The sequence below is a fragment of the Callospermophilus lateralis genome, chromosome 7, assembly GCF_048772815.1.
Source record: "Callospermophilus lateralis isolate mCalLat2 chromosome 7, mCalLat2.hap1, whole genome shotgun sequence".
Classification (NCBI taxonomy): Eukaryota; Metazoa; Chordata; class Mammalia; order Rodentia; family Sciuridae; genus Callospermophilus; species Callospermophilus lateralis.
The window spans coordinates 123,893,646-123,915,050 of NC_135311.1; the positions used below are offsets into that span (position 1 = coordinate 123,893,646).

At 41.0% G+C, this 21,405-nt stretch overlaps 1 protein-coding gene across 2 annotated transcripts; it reads right to left on the bottom strand.

Moving 5' to 3' along the window:
* Positions 1-354: 354 nt before the first annotated feature.
* On the bottom strand, positions 355-21,405 carry Trnau1ap (tRNA selenocysteine 1 associated protein 1). Of its 2 annotated transcripts, XM_076860932.1 has the most exons (9): positions 21,273-21,405; positions 20,709-20,806; positions 15,401-15,500; positions 14,727-14,779; positions 11,762-11,893; positions 10,232-10,351; positions 3,665-3,827; positions 3,425-3,458; positions 355-558 (listed from the first exon to the last, which is right to left on the bottom strand). In XM_076860932.1, the coding sequence occupies exons 1-9, from the start codon at positions 21,297-21,299 to the stop codon at positions 422-424; spliced, it is 864 nt and encodes a 287-aa protein (XP_076717047.1). In that variant the 5' UTR covers positions 21,300-21,405; the 3' UTR covers positions 355-421. The 2 variants fall into 2 exon arrangements, with proteins under 2 accessions (XP_076717047.1, XP_076717048.1); XM_076860933.1 differs by lacking the exon at positions 10,232-10,351.

Sequence of the window (21,405 nt, forward strand, 5' to 3'; positions counted from 1 at the left end):
CAAGTTCCTCTTCAGTGAGTCAAGTCTTTCCTAGCTTACCTGCTAGCCTTGAATACTGCTGACACAGCAGAAGCTCACAAATTCTGACCAAGGGATTTAGATGCCTGAGAATGGCTTAAAAACCAGGGTTTAGTAAATGAATCTCATGATCCACCTGTTGACCCCAAACTGCCCTTTGTCCAGGAGTTTGAGTGTAAACATACTACTTTAAATGACTAGTTCAACAAAATATTTGAGCCTTGTTGAACAGTTGGTCTCTTGCTTTTCACACTCATAGTTCACTACCAAGTAAGAGGCAGCAGAGTTGCAGAAGTAGTAATAATCTTAGTAAAGTCATTAAAATCTTACAAATCATTTCCAAAAGTAAATGTTTTCACTTTTTTTTTTAAGTCAGTCCATCTTGACTTGTCCTTTGTCCTGGTTACATCATGGCAGGGATCTCTGAAGACACAGTGTCCAGGGGCTGCCAGTGGCAGTCCATCAGTGCATCATACAGCTCCTCACTCTGTTCCATGAACTCCTTGTTGGCCTCAGTCACATCCAGCTGTGGCATGGGGTCTGGGGGGAAAAGCAAGGACAGGGTCAGGGCAGACTAAGGCACAAAACCCACAAAGGATCTGGACCCAGTTTCCTACCCCTAGGCCTCCTGGAGGGGCAAGATTGCCAGGATGAAAATGACAATGTTCTTAGAGAATATAATACCTGTAATGGGGTTTGTTTTTCCTTGCTTATTTATTAAAAGCTACACCTAGGGGCTGGGGTTGTGGCTCAGAGGTAGAGCGCTTGCCTAGCATGCATGGGGCACGGGGTCCGAACCTCAGCACCAAATAAAGTAAAATAAAGACATTGTGTCCAACTATAACTAAAAAATAAACATTTAAAAAAAATAAATGCAAATACTTAAAAAAAAAAAAAAGATACACCTATACCTAGTAATCATATGCCCTGGATTTTCTCGTCTGGTCCTCATTTCAAATTTGGGCTTGAAAAATCTCGTCAAAATCACTAATTTTGGGTTGGGGTTGTGCCTCAACCCAAAAATATTAAAAATAAATAAATATTTTAAAAAAATCACTGAGTTGGCCAGGCCCAGTGGCACATGCCTGTAATCCCAGTGGCTGGGGAGGCTGAGAGGCAGGAGGATTGCCCGTTCAAAGCCAGCCTCAGCAACAGTGAGGTATTAAGCAACTCAGACCCTGTTTCTAAAATAGGGTTGGGGAGGGCTGGAATTGTGGCTCATACATACCTAGCATGTATGAGGATCAGCACCACATAAAAAATAAATGAAATAAAGGTATTGTGTCCAACTACAACTAAAAAAAAAGGGGGGGGTGCTGGAGATGTGGCTCAGTGGTAGAATTCAATCCCCGGTACCCACCTCAAAACAACAACAACACTTAGTTGGGCCAAGGGTATAGCTCAGTAGTTATGTGCTTGTCTCACAATGTGCAAAAGCCTGGGGTCTGATCCCCAGCACCACACACACAGTTGCTGTGTCCAAAGTGCCACCTCAATGAACTGACAAATGTCTGATAAAAGAATTATGGTCTAAGGGCTGGGGCCATAGCTTAGTGGCAGAGTGCTTGCCTTGTATATATGAGGCACTGGGTTTGATCCTCAGCACCACATAAAAATAAACAAAATAGAGATATGCTGTCCATCTACAACAACAACAACAACAAAAATTAAAAAAAAAGAATTATGGTCAAGATGCATGCTATAATCCCCATTACTTGGAAAGCTGAGGCAGCAGGATTGCAGGTTTGAGGCCAGCCAACCTCAGCAATTTAGGGAGTACCTGCACCCTGCCAAAAAAGGGCTGATGTACCTCAGTGGTAGAGTACCCCTGAGTTTGATTCCCAATACTGTGGGGGAAAAAAAAGACTGTCAATGAAGTGAAAAAATAACCTATGAAATGGGGGAAAATATTTGCAAGTCATACATGTGACAAGAGAATACTATCCAGAATAAGACTCTAACTCTAGTAACTCAACAATAAAGACAAACCAATTAAAAAATGGGCAAAGGCTAAGTAGACATTTTTCCAAAGATAAACAAATGACCAATAAAAGCATATGAAAAGATGATCAACACTATTAGTAATCAGCAAATCAAAACCACAATGATGGGCTGGGGTTGTGGCTCAGTGGTAGAGCGCTCGCCTTGTAGGTGCGAGGCCCTGGGTTCAATCCTCAGCACCACATAAAAATAAATAAATAAAATAAATGTATTTAAAAAATCTTAAAAAAAAAAAAACAACAATGAGATACCCTGCAAACCCAGGTACTTAGAATGAAAAAGACCAAGTGCCAATGAGGATGTGGGGAAATTGGAATGTCAAATGTGTTGGAAGGAATGTAAAACGTGGCAGGTAATATGGAAGTTTGGCAAAATAACTGGTTAAACAGTTCACCAAATAATCTACTAGATATGTACCTAAAAGAAATGAAAACTTGGCTGGAGTTGTAGCTCAGTGGTAGAGCACTTGCCTTGCAAGTGTGTGGCACTGGGTTCCATCCTAATACCACATAAAAACAAATAAAGGCATTGAATCCATATACAACTAAAAATAAGTAAATAAATGAAAACTTGTCTTTATTCACACCGAAGCTCATCCATGAATATTTATAATAGCACTACTCATAATAGCCCCAGGTGAAAACAACCCAAATGTCTATCAATTGATGAATGGCTAAACAAAATGCATGGAATATTGTTTGGTCCCCAAAGAAATGAAGTACTGAAAGACTACAATGCAAATGACCCTTGAAAACAATATGCTAAATGAAAGATGCTAATTCAAAAGGGATCATATATTACATATGATTCTATTTATTTAAAACTCCTAGAAGCTTGGTGTGGTGGTGCATACCTCTAATCCCAGCCACTCGCAAGGTTGAGGCAGGAGGATTGTAAATCCAAGGCTAGCTTCAGCAAGTTAGGCCCTAACAAATTTAGCAAAATCCTGCTCGAAAAAAGATAAATAATAAAAAGGGTTGGGATGCGGCTCAGTGGTATAGCACTCCTAGTTCAACCCCTAGTAATCTCGCCCCAAAGAAAGTCCAGACAAAAAGTATACGAGGGTTTTCAGGGGCTGGAAGAGGGGTATACAGAGTAACTGCTAATGGTTGCAGGGTTTCTTTTAGGGATGAGAAAATGTTCTGGAACTAGTAGTAGTGATGCACAACTTTGTGACTATTTGAAGAACTACCAAATTGTGTGGACATTTTCCAAGGGATCTGCACTCACACCTCTGGCTTCACACTTTGCCATTATCATGTATGTGTCTGGCTTTCTCAGAAGAACGTAAATTCCTCCAGGGCAGACTTTACCTTGCATTCCTCAGAATCTAGCAGAGGGCCAACCATAAAGCAATCACATGATAACCCTTGACAGAGGAATGAGTGAATAAACTCTTTCTTACCTTCCAATGCATCATCTCCAACTTCTTCATATGTCTGTCAAGAGACCAGAGAGGGAAGAGATGAACATGATGAAATCCTAACCTGTGGGCATGGTGGCTTGTTTTTAATAAGAATTGGGTCACTTTAGCTTTCCCACTTTTTGTGAAGCCTAAGCCCCGTTACTAATCCCATCCTGGAGATTGACCCATTTCTAGAGGAGAAAAGTAACCCAAGAGTGGCTGCTTTACCAAATCAGTTACCTGCATGGTGCTCTGGGTGTAGCCATATTGGGGGTAACTGTAGCTGTAGCTGCCTGTGTTCTGGTCATAGCCCCACTGGGCATAGTAGTTCTGGTACTGTTGGTAATACTGGTTATAGCTGTAACTATACATCTGGCTATATTCCACTGGCTTTACACGGCTCCTTAAATGAAGAAATAAAAACAAATATAAGCAGACGTTTATGTAACATTTCTTATGTGACCAGGGACTGTTTTAAATTCTTTATGCAGATTAACTCATTTAATCCTCACAATAACCCTGCGCAATTAGTATAACGTTATTCCTACTTTACAGATTAGGAACTGAGTATAGAGATTAAATAATTGGTCCATAGTCACACAGCTCCTAAGAGATTCAAATTCAGGCAGTCTGTCTCCAGAACTCATGACTTAAGATAGTTCCTAATGGTTAGGTTTGTCTCTCTTATCAAAGTCAGGACCAATTTTTCTCTCCCTTCTCAAGATATTGGGAGGTTGTTATTATTATTAGTAGTAGTATTATTATTTCTGCCAGCTACAAAAGTCAGGTAAACATGGCTAGAGAATCTGGATTTAGGATGATCTAAGAAGTATTTCAAACTACAGAGTTGTTTTTTTTTTTTTTTAAATTTTAAGACAGGGTCTCATTAGTTGTTTAGGGCCTCATTAAGTTGTTGAGGTTGGCTCTGAGCTGGAGATCCTCTTGCCTCAATCTCCTGAGCCACTGGGATTATAGGTATGTGCCACCACATTTCCCATGAAACACCAAAACAAAACAAACAGTATTCCAGTAATCTTTTCACTATGGTTCATTAGGGTGATCTTTTTTTTGTTTGTGTGTGTGTGTATGCGTGTGTGTGCTGGGGATCAAATTCAAGGCTTTGCATATGCTAAGCATGAGCTCTGCAGTGAGCTACATCCCACAGATACTGAGCCATCTATTTAAGTAGTTACTCTGGTTTTGTAATAATCATTGTTCATCTATGGTCACCTAATTTAAGTCTTGCACGGCCCTAAAGTGGAGCTGTTATTTATTATTCCCATTATACAGATGATTATCAAATCTCTAAAAAGCTGAGTGATTTCTGAAGGCTATGTCTGGAGCCACATTTAACTCTTTAAAAAGAGTTACACTTCTAATGTTACACCATTACAAACAGCACCTGCTCTGACAAGCTCACAACAACTTGTCTTCTACATCTTGCATTCATCAATCAGGGCTGAAGCCCACTGATGGTGTAAAGCTTTTTCCTTCTCAGTACATAGTAGCCATAGTTGCTAGTAACCAAAGTCAGAATGCTAAGACCACAAAGACTCTATTGCCTGCAGTGACATATAAACCATATGTGAACAGGCACATGAAAGAGGTCCGGGTTCTTACCAGTGATCCTAGATGAGAAGAATCACAACAACATAACTCAAGCTCAGAATATGGCAATGTTTCCATTCATTGTTCTCTGAAGGGCTCCAGAGTGTCTTTTGCTTTTTTTTTTTTTTTTTTTTTTAAATTTTAAATTGTATATGGACTCAATACATTTGCTTTTATGTGGTGCCAGGATCGAGCCTGGTGCCTCACACTTGGGAGGCAAGTTCACTACCACTGAGCTACAACTCCAGCCCCAGAGTGTCTTATAAGTGCCAACAAACATGAAGGAGACAGAAGCTAACCACATCATGCCACTGGTTGGTTTGTAAGGAGATTATAAGGGTTCCATAGAATGGATGTCCTCATTTGCTCTCTATAGTCAAGCTAGATGGTTAACCAAGCCATAAGCAGAAGCTGAATGAAACTATACAAATAAATCCCTATTATAGGAACTACAAATGCTAGTCCTTTCGAGTTCAATGTCTGCTTGGTCAGCAGGACTTAGCCAGAGGTGTCAGGTGGACTCCACGTCTGACTGCTTGAGACCTAGCCTGAAGCAATTCCCCTCTAGAGACATGGTTCAATGAAGTATACTGGCGGACTCCTGCTCCCTGCCCAGCATTAGGTTAGACACTCCTGCTATTCATCTCTGATTCCCCTTTCATGATTTCAAGGATATCTGCCACTCTTCTGACTTGTTAAGGAAACTGAAGGTACAGGCTCCCTAGCCTGGATCTGATTTTGTCTTCATCAGACAATTAAGACATTTCTGTTCTGTTTCTTTACATAACAGCTGTTATAATCAATTCTCAAAAAGAACTCTGGTCACCCTCATTCCCAGGGTTTTAGGGCACCTCCCCTTAGGCAGGTACCAATCACTGACAACAATATCAAACAAGTAATAGATAGAACAGATTAAAACTTCTTTGTTTGCCCTGTTTATAGCTATATCTCCAAAGTCTAGGACTGGACCTATGTAGTTGCAGGGACTCCGTAAATATTAACTGAACAAATGATAAGATATCAAACTGGTATACATCAGAAGAATTCCTGGACAGAATGTACCATGAAAGAATATTCAAAATCTGGTGTAGAGGTGTATGCCTGTAATCCCAGCTACTTGGGAGGCCGGGCAACTTAGTGAGACCCTGTCGAAGAAAACAAAAAAAAAAGGGGGGGGATGTAATTCAGTGGTAAAGCGCTTGTCTACCATGTCCAAGACCCTGGGTTCAATTACCAGTCCTGGGAGGTAAGGGGAAACATATCCTGAAGTTTAATTATTTATTTATATTTGTAGTGATAGGGATGGAACTCAGGGTCTCCTACATGCAGGACAAGCACTCTACCACTGAGCTATATCCCCAACTCTATCCTGCATTTTATTTTAAAACATTATTGTTGGGGCTGGGAATATGGCTCAAGTGGTAGCGCGCTCGCCTGGCATGCATGCAGCCCGGGTTCAATCTTCAGCACCACCTACAAACAGGGATGTTGTGTCCACCGAAAATAAATATTAAAAATTCTCTCTCTTCAAAAAAAAAAAAAAAAAAGAAAAAAAAAAAAACTTCTTTATAGTACCATTATAAAGATCAAGCGGGCTGGGGATGTGGCTCAAGCGGTAGCACAATGCTCGTCTGGCATGCGTGCGGCCCGGGTTCGATCCTCAGCACCACATACAAACAAAGATGTTGTGTCCGCCAATAACTAAAAAATAAATATTAAAAAAAAAAATTCTCTCTCTCTCTCTCTTAAAAAGTTTTAAAAAAAATAAATAAAGATCAAGCCAATTCCTTCTTTAAAAAAAAAAAAAAAACACTATTGTTGGCTGGGACTGTGGCTCAGCGGTAGAACGCTCACCAGCACAGGCGGGACCCAGGTTCGATTTTCAGCACCACATAAAAAAATAAATAAATAAAGGCATTGTGTTGTGTCCATCTACAAAAAAAGATATTCTCCCTCTCTCAAAAACAAAACAAAACAAACAAACAAACAAAAAAACATTATTGTCTGGGGTTATTCAATATAGAGTGTACTTAGCAATATGGGGTTCTAGGTTCAATACCCAGCACAGCCCACCACATAAATATACAATGATGATTTTACAACCATATGAAAAAGTGTAGGTACTAAGTAAACTGGAAAACAAACCCAATGAACACTTTTTTTTTTCACCATTATACCTGCATCGCTCTTATAATTTAAAAAATGAAGGGTTGAGCTAGATGTAGTAGCACATACCTGTAATCCCAGTACTCAGGAGAATAACAAGTTTAAGGTCAGTCTGTGTAATTTAGTGATATCCTTTCTCAAAATAAAAAAATTAAGGGGCTGGGTATGTGGCTCAGTAGTGGGATGCTTACCTAGCATGTGTGAGGCCCTGGGTCAGAGCACCGCCAAAAAAGGAAAAAAAAGAAAATCTATGCTATGTAAACTGAGTCTTGTAAAAATCATATAAAGAAGTTTTATAGTAATTTAAAATTTTTTTTGTGATACAATATCTTTATTTCGTTTATTTATTTATTTTTATATGGTGTTGAGCTCAGCCACAACTCCATCCCGTAGCCCTCTTTTTTTGGTACTGAGGATTAAATCTGGGGTGCTTAATGACTAGGCCACATTCCCAGCTCTTTTTATTTTGAGGGAGGGTCTTGCTAAGTTTTTTAGGACCTCGCTAAGTTGCTGAGGCTGGCTTTGAACTTGTGATCCTTCTGCCTCAGCCTCCTGAATTGCAGGGATAACAGGTGTGTTCCACCGCCTTTATTTTACATTTTGAGACAGGGTTTCACTAAGTAGCCCAGACTGATCCTGACAGACTTCTGACCTTCCTGTCTGAGATTCCCAGGTCACTGGTATTACAGGAATGGACTACCACACCTGGCTGAAATTATAGTAATTTTGGAATAATGTAATTACGAGGAAATTTTTCTCTTTTAAAAATTTTGCTAGGGAGCTGGGGATGTGGCTCAAGTGGTAGCGTGCTCGCCTGGCATGCATGCGGCCCAGGTTCGATCCTCAGCACCACATACAAACAAAGATGTTGTGTCCGCCGAGAACTAAAAAATAAATAAATATTAAAATTTCTTAAAAAAAAAAAAAAAAAATTTTGCTAGGGGCTGGGGATGTGGCTCAAGCAGTAGCATGCTCGCCTGGCATGCGTATGGCCCGGGTTCGATCCTCAGTACCACATACAAGCAAAGATGTTTGTGTCCGCCAAAAACTAAAAAATAAATATTAAAATTCTCTCTCTCTCTCTTAAAAAAAAAAAAAAGTGACTTACTAAAAGAAGATACACATTTCTATATCCTTCTTTAAAAAAAAAAAAATTTTTGCTAGCTGGTGTGGTGGCACATGCCTTCAATTCCAGCTATTTGGGAGGCCAAGATAGGAAGACCATAAGAAACTTAGTAAGACCCTGCCTCAAAAGAAAAAAAAAAACGGGTGGTGGGGGGGATTAGGGATATAACTACATAGAGCACCCTGGGGAAATCACTCAGGTTGGGGCTGGGGCTGTAGCTCAGTGGTAGAACGCCTGCCTCGCACATGTGAGGCCCTGGGTTTGATCCTCAGCACCACATAAAAATAAATAAAGATATTGTGTCCATCTACAACTAAAAAAAAAAAAAAAAAGAAATCACTCAAGGTTGATCTTCATTTAATGTATTATTATTTTTTCGGGGGGTCGAGGTACCAGGGATTGAATCCAGAGGTGCTTTACTACTGAGCCACATTCCCCAGCCTCTTTTAAAAAATATTTTACTTAGAGACAGGGTCTCATTGAGTAGCTTAAGGCCTCGCTGAGTTGCTGAGCTTGCCTTTGAACTTGCGATCCTCCTGTGTCAGCCTTCCAAACAAATGGGATTACAGGCATGTGCCACCATACCTGGTATCATTCAATGTATTAAACATAGTTAAAACACAAAGAATTCCCAAATCACTTTAAAAAAACAGTTATTCCCAGCAGTTTTGGAGACTGAGGCAAAAGAATCACAAGTTAGTTAAAGCCAGCCTCAGGGGCTGAGGTAGAGTGCTCACCTAGCATGTGCGGGGCCCTGCGTTGGATCCTCAGCACAACATAAAAATAAATAAATAAAATAAAGATATTGTGTTCAACTAAAATTGAAAAATAAATATTTTAAAAAATAAATAAATAAAGCCAGCCTCAGCAACTTAGCAAGGCCTTAAGCAACTCAGTTCAATCCCTACCAAAAAAATAAAAAATAAAATAATAATAACACACAGTTATTGTAAGACGTTCAGCAGCAATCCTAGCTGCTACACACTAGATGCCATTCTAATTGAGGTAACCAAAGTATCTGTATATGTTGCCAATATCCCTTTAGGGGCAAAACTGCCCCCAGTTGAGAATCATTACCTTGGTTAAATAGTGAAAGATGCTACTCAGAGAAAGGCTGTCTTACATCTGCTCAAGAAATCTCCTTGAGCTGGGCAGTGGTGCAAGGCTATAATCCCAGTCTCTCAGGAGGTTGAGGCAGGAGGATCCAAGCAAACCTCAGCAAAAAGCAAGGCACTAAACAACTCAGTGAGAGACCCTGTCTCTAAATAAAATACACAATAGGGCTGGGGATGTGGCTCAGTGACTGAGTGTCCCTGAGTTCAATCCCTAGTACCAACAAACAAACAAAAAAACTTCTGGGACTTGTTAGGAAAGGATTTTCTACCTAGAAAAGGCAGAAAGGTTTTCTACCTACCATGACAAATCTAATAGTGACATATATAATATTCTATAAGGGGTTTAGAATTCATTCTTAGCCATATCCACAGCAAGGAACATTCATAGGAGGTTTAAAGGTTTCATTAACATAAATATAGCTCACACTGGAAGCAACTTTTTTCCTTCTGCTCAATTCTCATAAATTCTCAATAGCAGCACCACTGAGCGAAGAAAAGGAACATTGGACAAGTATAGCCAGCTTTTACAGTATTGCTACCAGAAACATCTGAATATATCTACCTCCCCCAGTTATACCTGTCTTCAACCTCTGAAGGGTTGAGGTTATAGTAGTACATCTCTAATACCCAGCACCCGCCTGCCCAAAGGCAGATGTTTGGTAATCATGACTTAAAGTCAGCCTTCTTGCAGCCTCCCGTCCAAGCGGGAGTCCCATACCTGACTGTCAGCAAACAGATAAGGAATGTGGGTGGGATGAGTCTAGGGCCCTCCGCCCTCCCTACCGAACTCACGCTTTAGGGATTGCCACACTCAGTCGCACAGGTTTAGACCCCAGTCCTACTGCTCCCTGGCACTCCGTCAGGGCTCGTTTCTGTTCCAGTTCATCTGTGAATTTCACAAAACCATAACCCCTGCAGGGGGAAAAAAACCCAATACACTCTTTAGGTCACAAATGTGATGAAGTTTTAAGAACGGAGGCATAGAAAAGAGGGAAGAGTTAGAGGCAGGCAGGATTGAGGAAAAGAAAAGAGGCTAAGAAGGAAGAAAGAATCCATCAATCTGGGAAAGGACAAGTCCCAGTAGTGGAGGTATCCACAGAATAGTTCCAGATTCAAGCACTGGACAACCTTGAAATCTGCAGGAATTTCAGTTGACCATTCTTAATACCTTCACCTGTGGGACTCCTTCCCAGTTAAGAGCATCCTTCCTAATCTACTGGAAAATAATAAATTATTATCACTATAATTATAGTAGTAGCAGTAATAATAACAGTTGAAGAAGTCCACTCCACAAATATTTCCAGAGTCTTTGTATGTTTGGTATTGTGTGGATGCAGCAGTCACAGAGACTTGGTTTCTGCTCTCCTGAGCTCACGTTCTTGTTGGGGAATGAACTAGAAATAGGTAACATTTATTGATCACTAATTATTTCCCAGGCACTGTACTGAGTATTTTCCCTAAGTAATCTCATCAAACTGTCCAACAATCACATAAGATAGTATCCACCATTTTACTGAAGAGGTAGCCAAAGTTATACACAGTAGAAGCATAATTCAAATCCACATGTGTCAGACTTCCAAAGCCTGTGCTTGTAAGTACTATGCTAATCAACAATAAGCCTGTTTGGGCTGGGGTGTGGCTCAGTGGTGAGTGCTTGCCTCATATATGCACCACTGCCATTAAAAACAAACAAACAAACAAACAAACAAACAAAAACCTTTCTTGAAGTTTTTCCCTTTCTATTCATTTTTTACATTTTAAAATTAATTAATTAATTATTTTTTGGGGGGGTTACTAGAGATTAACCCTGGGGTGCTTTACCACTGAATCACACCCCCAGCCCTTTTTATTTTTTATTTAGAAACAGATTTGCTGAGTTGCTTAGGGCCTCTCTCAGTTGCTAAGGCTGGCTTTTAACTTGTGATCCTCCTGCCTCAGTCTCCTTCGTTGCCAGGATTACAGGCATGTACCACTGCACCTGGCTGTTTTTCACTTTCTGAAGTGAAAACTTCTAACTACACTGAAAGGCTCAGTAAAAATAATAAATACAACAGCAAACATTCATAGAGCATTTCCTATATGACTTACTTATATCCTTTATTAGTTATCCTTATAATAGTTCTATAAGAGATACTATTAGCAGTACTTTACAGACAAGAAAATAGGGGCAGAGAGGCTTGCTTTTTACTTCATACTCCCTCGCCAGTATTGGAGCTAGGATTCAAACCAATTTGGCTCCAGAGCCTCTGCTCTGAAGCCACATGCTAACACTTGCCCCAGAGGAGAATTTCAAAACAGAATCAGTTACAGATAAGGCCTTACTTAGACACGCCTGTCTGGTCCAAAACCACCTTGCCTCCCCGACAGGAGGGGTATACTTTGACGAAGAATTCATACAGCATGCCATCATCCACATCTGGGGTTAGGTCCCCCACAAAGAGGGAGTATTCAGGGCTGAGGAGAGAACAAGAATCAGTGATAAAGAGTAAAAGCCCTGCTTTGCAGAGCTCTTTTGGCACATTCCTGATAAACTTCTTCAGGGCCTCTTAGGAAACACATCTGATGGGTGGACTTAACAATGTCCCCACCCACCTTCCCCAGGACTGGGGAACAAACCCAGGGTCTCATGCATTCTAGGCTTACCCAGGTTCTAATCTTTTTCATTACAGTTCTGGCAGAAGAATTAGGGAAACAGCCCCCTGCCTTGAATTCCTCTATTACTACACAGGCCTGTCTACTTTCAAGTTTTCAAGTATTATATACATATAGATGGAGTAACAGGTCAGAGGTACATCTCTGAAAAACTAAAAAGAGAAAATTTTTTGAAAGAAACTGGACATTCTGTGTACATTCCACATTTTTAAATCAAATGTTAAGGAATAGAAGCCAGGGGGTAGTGGTACATACTTGTAATCCAAGCTACTGTGGGGGGTGGGGATTGAGGGTCACTCTATGGTGCACACCTGTAATCCCAATGACTTGGGAGGCTGAGGCAGGAGGATCACAAGTTCAAGGACAGCCTCAGCAAAAGCGAGGTGCTAAACAACTCGGTGAGACCCTGTCTTTAAATAAAATACAAAAATAGGGCTGGGGATGTGGCTCAGTGGTTGAGTGCCCCTGAGTTCAATCCCCGGTACCCACACCCCCATAAAAAAAGTACAAAGAAAATAAAGTCACCAATAACCCAGCCATTCAAAGGCAATCACTATGAATGCTCTGATACATACTATTCTTTTTTCTATGGCTTCTCTTTTTTTGTACTGGCATTAAACCCAAGTGTGCTTTACTACTGAGCTATATCCCCAGTACTCTTTTTTTTTTTTCCTCCTGCGTATTGGTGATTGAACCCAAGGGTGCTTAACCACTGAGCCACATCCCCATTCTTTTTATTTTGATATAGGGTCTAGGCTAAGTTGCTGGGACTGCCTTTGAACTTGTGATCCTCCTTTGTGAGATTACAGGAATTTGCAACTGTGACTGTCTCCAGCCCATTTTATTTTGAGATAGGGTCTTGCTAAATTGCTTCAGGGATCATAAATTGCTGAGGCTGGCTTCAAACTTGCAATCTTCCTGCTTCAGCCTCCTGAGTTGCTGGGTTTATAGGCACGTACCACCACACAGAGCCTATCCTGTTTTGTTTCTACCCATTTAGTTTTGACATATCACTAACAACAAAGTGCAATGATATGCACTTATATCCCAAGGAACTCAGAAAGCTGAGACAGGAGATTACATGAGCCCAGAAGTTTGAGGCCAGCCTGGAAAACATGATGAGACTCTACCTCTAAAAACAAAACAAAAAAAAAAAATTACCAAAAACTGTGCTGGTCACAGTGGTGCACACTGATAATCCCAGTGGCTCGGGAGGCTAAGGAAGGAGGATTGTGAGTTCAAAGCCAGCCTCAGCAATGGCAAGGTTCTTAGCAACTCAGTAGACCCTGTCTCTAAATAAAATACAAAACAGGGCTGGGATATGGCTCAGTGGTCAAGTGCCCCTGGTTCAATCCCCAGTACCAAGAAAACAACAACAACAACAACAAAACTGCATGTACTGACAATCTCTTGATAAAATCAATATTCCGCAACATGACTTTGTTTTGGTAATGGGGATTGAACCCAGGGGCACTTAATCAATTAGCCCCATCCCCAGCCCCTTTTAATATACATACATATACATATATACATATATGTATGTACATATAAATAGCTTATTTATTTTTATGTGGTGCTGAGGATTGAACCCAGTGCCTCACATGTGCTAGGCAAGTGCTCTACCACTGAACTACAACCCCAACCCCTCTTTTAATTTTTTTTTTTTTGAGAATTTTAGTATTTATTTTTTAGTTTTCGGCAGACACAGCATCTTTGTTTGTATGTGGTGCTGAGGATTGAACCCGGGCTGCCAGCATGCCAGGCAAGTGCGCTACTTGAGCCACATCCCCAGCCCCTCTTTTAATATTTTATTTAGGGACAAGGCCTTTTTAAGTTGCTGAGGCTGGCTTTGAACCTGTGATCCTCCTGCCTCAGCCTCCCAAACTGCTGGGATTATAGGCATGCACCATTGTATCCAGCACAATGAACACTTTCAAGGCTACTCTTTGCACACACTCTTGGATAAACTGTGAAAAGCAGGAATACAGGGTCAATGGGTACAAAGCTTTTTAAAGCTTTTAATACATTGTTTTAAAACTTTAAAATATGGGGTTGGGGATGTGGCTCAAGCGTAGTACGCTTGCCTGGCATTCGTGCGGCCTGGGTTTGATCCTCAGCACCACATACAAACAAAGATGTTGTGTCCGGCTGAAAACTGAAAATAAATATTGAAATTCTCTCTCTCTCTCTCTCTAAAAAAAAAAAAAAAAAAAAAGGAAAGCTAAAATAAAAAATAAAATAAAACTTTAAAATAGCAACCTGAAATGCCAATCAATTTATGTTGCTATCACAGGTGGATTCTTACTGAATAAACCTCAATAATGTGGACAATAACAAAGTAAAAGACTGGGGAGGGACCAGATACAGAAAAACCCCCTGCCTCCTGGATCAAACCCAGGGCCTTCAGCATGTTAGGCAAGTGTTCTACCACTGCAGGGAAAAGACATGGCTGTGACAAGATGCACCCTAGGAAGGTCCACCAATGGGAAGTGGAAGTGTGTCTTCCCTCAGGAGCGGGCAAAGTGCAGGCAGCCAAATTTGGTTCCCCATCCTCCTTCTGGCAATCATTGGCACATTGCCACATCTCACCCCTGTGGTAGGCCTTGAAGCTACATTGGGATTGCTCTGTACTTACCTATTATCTGGTTGTTTCCCATAAGTGGCATAGTTCAGTTTAAAACGTTTTGCCTAGAAATTTAAAAACAAGCAAACTAAAACAAAAGAAAGGTGTTTCAACAGTCAAACAATATTTGAAAAAAACTTAAATAAATTACCTTGGCCAAAACATCTCCCCCTCTCTAAGCCTCAGCCTTTTCTCCTGTATAAAATGAGGGGGTTGCACGGATGACCGTTAAGGGCACTGCCAGCTCCATGGTTCTATGAGCCCAGGTGTGGCAGCTGGTGCAGCAGCTGTAAGCTAAGTAACTGTGGGAAGAGCAGAATGCAACTCTCTTGAAATGGGTTCCTGCTGCTGCCAGCCTATTCTAGTTTCTCAGTCAGGCAAAAGACCTAGAGTTTCAAGTCTTCTGTCATAGGAGGCAGTGATGCAGAGTGGAAAGGGCAAAGGTTTTGGAAGCAACCAATCTTCAGTCTGAATCCTGGCTCTGCACTCACTACCTGTGTTGCCCTGGGTATGTTATTTACTTCCCTGAGCTTCAGTTTCCTCTTATGTCAAAGATAACAATGCCTGCTACACAGGGTTGTTGTGGGATTAAATAAAATGAGGTAAGTATACAGTAGGGCTTCAATAGATGGTGGTAATTAATGACAATGAAAATGGCAACATTATCATTATCTAAATGTCCTTACAGGTGTGGCTCCTGGAAGGGGTTTCCCATTAATTTTATGCAAACACTTCTCAGCTGTGGCCAAATCTGCAAATTCTACAAAGCAGTAGCCAGCTGGGATCCTGGAAAGAAAGCAGAGAGAGAGAATGGTTAACCCATTTTATTACATTGTGCAGAAGTGGAACACCTATAAAAACTTAAATATTAGGGGCTGGAATATAGCTCAATTGGTAGAGTGCTTGCCTTGCATGCATAAGGCCCTGAGTTCAATCCCCAGCACCACCAAAAAACAAAACAAAACAAAAACACCTTATTTTTTATATATATTACATAAATAGTTGTTTAATAATCAGAATACAATGATTAACAATATAACAATATAATAACACATAATAATCTCTATATTATGAATTCTGACATATTTTAATGCATGTAGGTCAATTTCATTGAAATAGTCACAGAATTGAAAACTTTGGACTTAATGGGTTCAAGAAATCCATGAGTCTTAGCCTGAAGGAAAAGAGAAATGATTTTCTAATCAGAACTCAAGTTTTTTTTTTTTTTTTTTTTTTTAAAGAGAGAGAGAATTATTTATTTTTTATTTTTCGGCAGACCCAACATCTTTATTTATTTATTTATTTTTTGTATGGGGTCCTGAGGATCGAACCCAGGCTGCCCGCATGCCAGGCGAGCATGCTACCGCTTGAGCCACATCTCCAGCCCTCAAGTTTTTTGTTTTGTTTTTTTTTCTGGGTATCGGGGATTAAACTCAGGGGCACTCAACCACTGAGCCACATCTCCAGCCCTATTTTGTATTTAAATTAGAGATAGGGTCTCACTGAGTTGCTTACAGCCTCACTTTTTACTGAAGCTGGTTTTGAAATTGAGATCCTCCTGCTTCAGCCTCCCCAGCTGCTAGGATTACAGACATGCACCACTGTGCCTGGCAGAACCCACAGTTTCTGTTGTTCACAATATTCCAGTTAGGAAATAACTTACAAACCTAAATATAAGGATGGCTAATCTGGAGAGTCCCAGACTCACTGGGTAAAGATTTATTTATATACTATATCATTGGTAAAGTACTCTTGCCAAAAATATTTAATGTAATTCAATCAAGCTTTAGATTTAACATCTAGTTTGCAAAAAATATTAGAGATAGAACTGGTAAATTACTACATAAGTAAATGAATCCAAAATGTAGAACATGGTATGAGAAAACTACCCTTACTTCCTTAAAAAGGTGATGTTAACCTGGCGGCCTGGGAAGCTGAGTCAGGAGGAGCATGAGTTCATAGCCAGCTTTAGCAACTGTGAGGCGCTTAGCAACTTAGTGAGACCCTGACTTTAAATAAAAAATAGGGCTGGGGATGTAGGTTGAGTGTCTCTGAATTCAATTCCCAGTACTTAAACAAACAACAAAAAAAGTAATGTTAAAGGGCCAGATGCAGTGGTACATGCCTGCAATCCCAGTGACTAGTAATTCTCAGGAAGGAGAATCAGAAGTTCAAGGCCAGCCTCAGCAATTTAGCTAGATCCTGTCTTGGAATATAGAATAAAAAGTGCTGGGGATGTAGCTCAATGGTAAAGTGTCACAAAACAAAACAAAAACACGAAAAAAACAGTAAAATTAAAGAGTGTTTGGCCAGGCACAGTGTAATCCCACTGGCTCAGGAGCCTGAAGCAGGAGGATGGAGAGTTCAAAGCCAATCTCAGCAATTTTGTGAGGCTCTAAGCAACTCAGGGAGACCCTGTCTCTAATAAAAAATTAAAAAAGAGTTGGGGCTAGGGTTCAGTGGAAGAGTGCTTGTCTCACATGTTTGAGTCACTGGGTTCGATTCTCAGCACAGCATATAAATAAATGAATAAAAGGTCAGGACTGGGGTTGTGGCTCAGTAGAGTGCTTGCCTAGCATGTGCAAGGCCCTGGGTTGGATTCTCAGTACCACATAAAAGTAAATAAATAAAATAAAGGTATTGTGTCCAACTACAACTAAAAAAATAAATATTAAAAAAGAATAATTAAAAATAAATAAAAAAAAAGTCCATTATGGAGCAGGGTGCAGAGACACATGCCTGTAATCCCAGCGGCTCAGAAGCTGAGGCAGGAGGATGGGGGGTTCAAAGTCAGCCTCAGCAACTTCGAGGCCCTAAGCAACTCAGTAAGACCCTGTTTCTAAATAAAATACAAAATAGGGCTAGGGATGTGGCTTAGTGGTCACGTGCCCCTAAATTCAATCCTGGTACCCATAAAAAAGGTCAATCACCAACTGAAAAAAAATAGTTAAAAAATTAAACAAAATTTTAAAATGAGTCATGTATAACTAACTAGAACAAATTTAAAAAATAAAAATAAAAAAATGAAAAACAGCTGGGGATGTGGCTCAGGAATGGTTAAGTGCCCATGGGTTTAATCCCTGGCACAAAAAAGAAAGAGTGCTTGCCTGGCTGGCATGGTGGTGTATCCTGTAATTTCAGCAGCTCGGGGAGACTGAGATAGGAGGATTGAGAGTTCAAAACCAGCCTCAACAACAGCAAAACGCTAAGCAATTCAGTGAGACCCTATCTCTAAGAAAATACAAAAATTGGGCTGGGGATGTGGTTCAGTGGTTGAGTGCCCCTTAGTTCAATTCCCGGTACCCACACCTTCCAAAAAAAAGTACAAAGAAAATAAAACCACCAATAACCCAGCCATTCAAAGGCAATCACTATGAATGCTCTGATACATACTTTTCTTTTTTCATGGACACCTGGGCTATTTTCAGTTTTTGGCTGTTGTCACATAGCTCCTCTGAACATTCTTTTTCAAGGTCTTTTTTGGGGGGGTGGGTTGAACTCAGGAGCACTCCACCACTGAGCCATATCCCTAGCTCTATTTTGTATTTTATTTAGAGACAGGGTCTTGATGAGTTGTTTAGCACATTGCTGAGGCTGGCTTTGAACTCTAGATCCTCCTGCCTCAGACTCCCAAGCTGCTGGAATTACAGGTGTGCACCACTGCACCCAGCTCAAGGTCTTTTTTTTTTTTTTTTATTGGTAGACTTTTATTTTATTTATTTATATGTGGTGTTGAGAAACAAACCCAGTGCCTCACATATTCCAGGCAAGTGAGCTACTGCTGAGTCCCAGCCTAGCCCCAACGTCTATTTTTTTGTAATAAAAATATACATGTCATCCTTTCTCTTGGGGAAATAAGTAGGTCAGGACTTGCCAGGTCTTAGGGGAAGATCTCTCTCTCTCTCTCTCTCTCTTTTTTTTTTTTGCACTAAGGATTTAACAATTTAACCCAGAGGCACTTAACTACTGAGCCACATCCCCAGCCCTTTAAATTTTCATCTTAGAGTCTCACTATGTTGCTGAGGGCCTTGTTAAATTGCTATGGCTGGCCTTGAACTTCCCCTCTGCCTTAGAATTCTTGGATTTAAGGCCTGTGCTACTGCAGCGGCACTATGCTTTATTGCATATTGTTTTTACTTGGGTGTTACATTTTTACCTTATTTTTTCTGGTCTTCATTTTAAAAATTTACATTTATTTATTACACAGTATTTTTCTAAGCCATTTCAAAACCTTTGTCAAGTGAGGCAGGATATAAATAAAATGTGTCCACAGGTACCACCATAAGTAACAGTTTAGCAATTACTGGTAAGAAAAGATAGTTTCAAATCTTATGGCAAACAAAGGCTAAAATGTGAGGATCTATGAAAATTTTTTAAAAAGCAGAAAGTGTTACAGAATGAACTTTCATACCAGTAGCTGATTATCTGGGGTTTTCTGTTTATAAAATCAGGAACAGAAATGTTCAGGCCAGCATGATCTCCCAGTCAGAATATGTGTCCTTGGGTAATGTTTTGTTTTGTAGTACTGGGGATCGAACCCAGGAACTTTCTACCTCTGAGGTATATCCCCAATCCTTTTATTTTGAGACAGGGTCTTGCTGAATTGCAGAGGCCCTTGAATTTCTGATCCTCCTGCCTCAGCCTCCCCAGTTACTGGGATCATAGGCATGTGCCACTGTAGCTTGTGGCAATAAATTTTTTTGGTTTGTTTTTGGCCATGCTGGAGAATGAACCCAGGGCCTTGAGCATAGGAGGCAGGCACTCTATCAACTGAGCTATAGCCCCAGCCCTATAGTAGTAGCTCTATAAATAAATAAATATATATATGTGTGTGTATATGTATATATACATGGGTGTTTTGGTTTTTTTTTTTTTTTTTTTTTTTGGGGGGGGGGACGGGTTTGAACCCAGAAATGCTTTACTACTAAGCCACATCCCCAGCCCTTTTTATTTTCGAGACAGGGCCTTGCTAAGTTGCTGAAGCTGGGTTTGAACTTGTGAACCTCTTGCTTCAGCATCTAAAGTCACTGGGATTACTGTGCCTGGCTAAATGTATATTTTTAATGACTAGCATAAGAATTAAGAGACAACTGGTAAGGTGGCACATGCTTGTGATCCCAGGTATTCAGGAGGCTGTAGCAGGAAGATTGCAAGTTCAAGGCCAATCTCATCAATTTAGCAAGATCCTGTATCAAAATATAATAAAAAAGAGCTGGGGATGTATCTCAGTGCTTGCCTAGCATGTATGAGACCCTGAGTTCAATTCTCAGTATAATAAAAACAACAAAAAGAGAGAGAGAGAGTAAAAGAAAAAAGGGGGGAAAAAAAGAGTTAAGGGACACTCAAGAGTTTTGAGGACAGACTTGTATTTGAGCCCTAGTTTGTCATTTAATAGTTGCATTAGGGGCTGGGAGTGTAGTTCAGTGGTAGAGAGCTTGCCTAACATACCAGAGGCCCTGGGTTCCACCCCCAGTACTACATGCAAAAAATAAAAAAGCTATGTCACTTTAACACAATTATTGATCTTGTTACTTTTATAAAAGTACTCAGCTCAGAGGTATTTGTGATTTTAAACGGATAATGAATGAAAATCTTTATTATGTAGCAAGTCATAATCCATCCATACTTACTGAGTTTATACCATAAGCCACACATTGTTCTAAATGTGAAATATCAATTAACTAATTTAGTCCTCACCTATGAGGTAAATTCTAATATTACTCTCATATTTCACACCCAATTTCATTATCTTGTGAATGAGACAAGGTAAACAAGTACATATTCAAGGTCACATGGCAGAAATAGTTTTCAAACCCAGTCTGGCTTCAGCATCCTATTCTTAAACAATATGCTATACTTCCACTCAATATGCCCCCAAATGTTAGTTTTTATAACATTGTAAACTACTATCAGAGGTGGTGATGAGCCCTTTCTGTGATGTCTACATTCCCCTGAATGACAGTTGCAGAATTAGGAAGATGAAGAGAGAAGTACCCAGTAAGGCGGTTTCGGATTATTTTGACGCTCATCACGGTCTCCCCCATGGTGGCAAAGGCTCTAGAAATGAAGTTCTCATCCATGTATGGTTCCAGCTACATAAAAACAAGAGCGACGCTGCTCAGGCCCGCGTCCAGCTGCCCATCCCGGGGCACAGGGCCCCTACCTGCAAGCCGCAGGCTGATGCAGGGCACGGGGCCCTCCTCTGCAGACGTAGGTCTCAACTCCTGACTCCTTCACTTCAAACCTGCCCGAGGAGTCAGGAGCCCCATCACTGCAGGCCTAGAACCAAGCTTCAAACCTTGGGTCCCGCCCCTTGTTCCCCCAAAGAACCTCCCTTTCCCTTCCAGGTACCCAGGAGGGGCCCCAGGACCGCTCCCCCCTCCCCCCGGACTTAGCCGCTTCACTCTGACGCTGGAACCGGTTCTGTGTCACCAAAGGGAACCCTCCTCTAGTTCACTTCCACCATGTCGGGATCTGAGGTCCCCTCCCCCTATATCCTCCTCCCTCGGGACACCGAGATTCCTTCTTCTCGGAGCCGGGGCGGCCGTCCTCACTCACGTCTCCCATCCACAGGCTGGCCGCCATCCCGCACCCGGGCGGGCACCTCGCGGGCCTCCGGGGCGCGCGCGGGCGCCAGTCCGCGCCTGGGAGACCGCCCGGGAGCTCGCGCCTTCTGCGCCTTCCGCGCACG